Source organism: Pelodiscus sinensis, chromosome 1 (genome assembly GCF_052426305.1).
Source record: "Pelodiscus sinensis isolate ZL-2025 chromosome 1, ASM5242630v1, whole genome shotgun sequence".
Classification (NCBI taxonomy): Eukaryota; Metazoa; Chordata; order Testudines; family Trionychidae; genus Pelodiscus; species Pelodiscus sinensis.
The window spans coordinates 3,362,108-3,367,575 of NC_143052.1; the positions used below are offsets into that span (position 1 = coordinate 3,362,108).

Genomic DNA, 5,468 nt, shown 5'->3' on the forward strand with positions numbered 1-5,468 from the left:
TTACCTTTTGCATGGCTCTTTCCCAGGTTGACTGGTCTACAGATAGCTCTGGTAGGCTTTGTGATTTGTAAGTTAACCAGATCTTCTCCAGAGAAAGCAGATCCACAGAAGAGAGATAGGAAGAGGTGGATGGGTGGACATTAAGACCCAGCGAGGCCCCAAATATAAGGCTGCCCTCCAAAGCTGCATATTCTGTGGATGAGTAAGGGCGGCCTTGCCCATTTGCTTTTGGAGGGATAAGTGGAATAAATTGCCTAGGTAAATTGTGGAATCTCTATCACTGGAGGAAGAGACGATTTCTGCTAAAGTGCAGGTTCAAGTCTTAAACCCATTCTGTACAAGAGAACTGCTTGATAAGCACATAGGAACAGCCACAGTGGGTGAGACCAAAGGTCCATCTGGTCTAGTGTCTTGTCTTCTGACAGTGGCCAATGCCAGGTGCTCCACAGACAATGAACAGAACAGGGAATCCTCACATAATCCATCCTGTCACCTATTCCCAGCTTGTGACAAATAGAGGCGAGGGACACCATTTCTAATAACCATTGATGGACCTAACCTCCATGAATATCTAGCTCTTTTTTGAACCTTGTTATAGTCCTGGTCTTCACAACATCCTCTGGCAAGGAGTTCCACAAGTTGTCTGTGCGTTATGTAAAGAAAAACTTCCTTTTCTTTGTTTTAAACCTGCTACCTTTTAATTTCATTTGGTGACCCCTAGCTCTTATATTATGAGAGCAAGTAAATAACTTTTCCTCTCCAGACCAGTCATGATTTTTTAGATGTCTCTCATATGCCCCCTTAGTGTCCTCTGTTCTGAGCTGAAAACACACAGTTTTCTTGATCTCTCTTCATATGGTAGCCGTTCCAAAGGACTCACCATTTTTGTTTCCCTTCTCTGAACTTATTCCAAAGCCAAGAGATCTTTTTTGAGAAGATGCAAGTACATCTGCACGTAGTATTCAAGATGTGAGCATAATATGGATTTATGTAGACGCAATATGATATTCTCTGCCTTATTTTCTATCCCTTTTTAATTGTTCCTTTTACTCTCTGCCATCCCGCCTCATAACCCAGGAGCAAACGGACTCTGGGCAGCCCTTGGAGAGAGCATTGGTAGCCCAAGAAGAGACCTAATGTTAGGTCAAGTTTTCCTCATGAAAGTGTAAGATTCACCACTGGGCACAGGACCATCACAAAGGCCCATGTTCCGCTGTAGTGCCTGCTAAGACCCAGTTTAAAAGTTTACCATTTTTAGACTTAAAGGTCCTGACAGGAAACATGCTGCAGGAACCGAAAAGATTCCCATCGATTTCAAAGGAACTTGATCCTACTTAGTAGGAAGAAGGGATTGAGAATGTAACAAAGTTACTCCTTCCTTCCCAGCTGGTTTAGAATGGACTGTACAAAGCCGCCAGTCATGACCAGCATGAACTGAAAGGACTGTACTGGATCCTTTTCATGACACAGCTGTGCTACTCACGTCTTTCTGAATCACCTTGACCTTCATTCTCATTGCAACCTCAATAAAGTTGGTCAAGGACACGAGAAATGCTCTTGGCCTGTACAATTTGAAGATGAAAGGAAGCTGGAGATGCAACGTGCGTGTCCCGCCCTCTGAGGCTGAGATTAGGCCAATAATCACCAACGCTGAGGCAAACAGCTCCATCCAAAGGAGAAGGTACGCAGACAATCAAGTTTATTGGGTAACTAATTAGGACTCCTCCACAAAGCATCCCAGATCCTCCAGGCAGTCCTTGGAACTGTATAAAAGAGCTCTCCACTCACCGTTCTTCTAAACACTTCTCTGGACTTCATCTCCTCGTTGAACCAGGTAAGCCCAATTCGACTCAATCTCTTTCTAACCCTAGAGATACCACAGTAGGGGCTATTTTCCCTCCGGACTGAATCTTCCATGTATGAGCTATGATTTTTATTAGGGATCAGGGTGTACTTCCATAATTGTCTTGTGCAGCTGGAAAGTTGCAGATGCTGGTGGATTCATGATTTCCAACCAAAGAGAGGCCTTTATGAGCAACATAGGCAAATGAGAAACCTATGTCCTGTTACCTGGAAATAGAATTACGGTATTCAAATTTTATCAGTAACATTAGACTCATCCTTAAATATTTTTCACTTTTTAACTGGATTAGGAGGATGATTACCTAGGTTATTCTAGAAAGGGCTGATTCAATTGTCTTCTACTTTACTCTGAACCAGCTGTTACTCCTCACTATTGGAGACATGAGACTGGCTTCAGCTGACAAAGGTTTGGTCCAGTCTCACAATTCCTATGTTTTTCTGAGCAAAAAGACCAAGGTATGTGCCTTTTCTCCCATGTGAGATTCAGTGTCGCTCTGTAGAAGTCAGGGGACCTGAGCCTGTATTCTCTTGTTGAGGAAATTGTCCTTAGTGATTTCTTTGGAAAAACAAAAAGACTCCATTTATTCAGCAGCAAGTTTTGGTGACTCCCAAGGCATGGAAAACCAGTCACATTGTGATACTGGACAGAACTGCTTTGCAAGTGAATGTTAACTTAAAGGAAAAGCTGTGATGACCTGTCTACACTGCAGAGGTGTTTTTTGAAAAACGGGCGTTTTTCAGAAAAAACTTCCCTTACAGCCACGTTACAATAGCATTCTTTCAGAAAAAAATTGAAAGAACAGAGGGGTTTTTCTGACATTGGTCAACCTCTTTCTATGAGGAAGAAGCCTTTTTCTGAAAGCTCTTTTGGAAAAACGTGTGTGTGGATGGGGAAGAGGGAGTTCTTTTGAACGAACTCTGTCCTTAGTAATCACAGCTTAAATGCGAAATAGCGTCCATTCAGTGTGGATGCTATCTTTCGAAAAAGCAGATCATTTTTTGATGCACTTTTGCTGTGCAGATGCTCTCTTTTGGAAGACGTTATTTTGGAAAATCTGTTCTGGAAAAGCTTCTTCCGAAAGAAGCTTGCAGTCTGGACATAGCCCTGGTCATGACATCTTTGAGAAATGTCTGAAATGGATCCAAAGTTCCAGGTGTTTATCACAAAAATAGTTACATTTATTCCGATAGGTGTTTTTCAAACAGTCATTCCGAGAAGTTAAAGTGGCCAGCTGGGGCAGTACTTTAGTGAGAGTAGGAACAGGAACAAATACATGACAATGAACATAGGGACTATGTCCCCTCCTCCTTGCTCTCTTGGGCACCATAGCTAAACACTACATCTGTAACCCAGCTTTGAAACCTTTCTTCCCCTCACTTGTACCTTCCCTTCAGTCTGCTACCTGCTGTGTGTTCCAGGTTCACCTGCATCCCACCGAGATGGCTTTCTCCAGCCTGTGCTATCCAGAATGCGGGGTGGCCCGGCCCAGCCCCGTCTCTGGTACCTGCAACGAGCCGTGCGTTCGGCAGTGCCCTGACTCCGAAGTGGTGATCAGACCCTCCCCGGTTGCGGTGACCCTCCCCGGACCAGTTCTCAGCACCTTCCCTCAGCAGAGCGAAGTGGCAGCCGTAGGAGAACCTGTGGTGGGAGCCGGCTACGGGGGCTCCTTCGCTAACGGGGGATTGTACGGCTATGGAGGCCGTTACGGAGGGTTGTTCGGTTATGGGGGTTATGGCTATGGAGGCCGTTATGGTTTTGGGGGATACCCAGGCTTTTATGGGTATGGGGGATACTGCGGTTACCCAGGCTTTTATGGTAACGGGGGGTTCTGGGGCTACCCAGGACGTTATGCTCATGGGGGATACTGCGGCTACCCAGGCTATTATGGTAACTGGGAATACCCGGGATATTATGGTGGATTATGTGGTGGATACGGGGGATATGGCCGCAGGTACCTTGGTGGATACTGTGGGCCTTGCTAAACCCAGCAGGACCATCCGTGGCAGACCCAGGCAATGAATGGCCGGATACAGATTCCCCCTGAGCTTTGGGGCTTGGCTTTCAGACGTGCTGGGCAAACCCGGCTCCAGCTGAGCTCAGTGGGAGCTGTGTGTGCTCAGCCCCTGGGTCTGGGAGCCAGGCTGCATTGCTCCCCTCACGCTTCATGGCACCTTCTGCTCCTGCTTTGCCAGCCCCGCGCTGAGTCTCCTCCTGGCCTGTGGGCTCCTCCTGAGTGACACGCAGGCTGCTCCCACCGACCCCGCCGGGTGACAGAAACGGAGGCCTGAGAAAACGCCTCAGTGACACCAATTGTCATTGTAAGTCCCTGTATGTGGGGGAGAAAAGATACATTTCTGTCCAGGAGAACCAGGGCCAACATGTTCTACTTTCCATCCGTCTTTACCTTTAGCGCCTCGCTTTGACCTTCTCTGAGACAGATGTACAATGGAGACGCTGCACAGACCTCTGCTTTTCTTTAGCTTTCTCTCACTTTCCACCAAATGGGGTAAAAGAAGGAATTTAAGGTGGTTGCAAAGGGGACTCTTGTGTCAACCTGAGCAGCTGCAGCAAAGCAAAATGAACGTAGTGTCTGAAATGTCCCCCTTTGAGACAGGTGATCAGTTGTAGCCCTTCTTGAAACTGTGTAAATACTCTTTCTGCTCTGTGGAATCACTTCTTTTGTTTATTGCCAATTCCCATTAAAAATTCTGATGCATCATAATATCTGTGTGGTGGTTTTCTCTGTCCATCCGTTTTTGATGAAAGAAATTGGTAAGCAGACTAGGAGCGCTGGCTGCTTCTCACACTGGAGGATGTCATGGAGGCACATGTGGTGATAGAAGCTTATAACCCCCTTGCAATTTATTCCAGTGTGTAAGCACCACGTCAGGAAGTTTTCCCTAATGTCCAACATAAACCTCCCTTGCTGCAATTTAGGGCCATTGCTTCTTGTGCTACGATCAGAGGCTGAGGAGAACAATGTTTCTCCCGTGATCTTGTAACACCCTTTTAGATACTTGACATCCGCTATCATGTCCCTTCTCCGTCTTCTTTTTTCCAAAACTAAGCAAACCCAATTCCTTCAGCCTTCCCTCATAGCTCATGTTTTCTAGACCTTTCATCATTCTTGCTGCTCTTCTCTGGACCTTCTCCAATTCCTCCACATCTTTCTTGAAACGTGGTGCCCAGAACTGGACACAAGATTCCAACTGAGGCCTAACCAGCGCAGAGCAGAGCGGAAGAATGACGTCTCGTGTCTTGCTCACAACACTCCTGTTCATTCATCCCAGAATGATGTTTGCTTTTTTTTGCGATAGTATCACACTGCTGACTCATATTCAACTTGTGGTCCATTATAACCTCTAGATCCCTTTCTGCAGTACTCCTTCCCAGACTGTCACTTCCTATTCTGTATGTGTGAAACTGATTGTTCCTTCCTAAGTGGAGCACTTTGCATTTGTCTTTATTAAACTTCATCCTACAGACAGTCCCCGGGTTACATGGATCCGACTTACATCGGATCCCTACTTACAAATGGGGTGAGGCAACCCCGCACTAGCTGCTTCCCCCCAGCAGACCAGGGATACGCGAAGCTAGCACCCCT

The 5,468-nt window shown here is 46.2% G+C and overlaps 1 protein-coding gene across 1 annotated transcript; it reads left to right on the forward strand.

Annotated features, from left to right (window-relative positions):
* The first annotated feature begins 1,266 nt into the window (after positions 1-1,266).
* Positions 1,267-5,226, forward strand: LOC149525516 (uncharacterized). The gene is made up of 2 exons (XM_089777855.1): positions 1,267-1,834; positions 3,283-5,226. The coding sequence occupies exon 2, from the start codon at positions 3,304-3,306 to the stop codon at positions 3,844-3,846; it is 543 nt and encodes a 180-aa protein (XP_089633981.1). The 5' UTR covers positions 1,267-1,834; positions 3,283-3,303; the 3' UTR covers positions 3,847-5,226.
* Positions 5,227-5,468: the final 242 nt, after the last annotated feature.

Bases quoted from the DNA above. Each gene is read 5' to 3' on its own strand.
- LOC149525516 (XM_089777855.1), top strand. From the start codon at position 3,304: ATGGCTTTCTCCAGCCTGTGCTATCCAGAATGCGGGGTGGCCCGGCCC.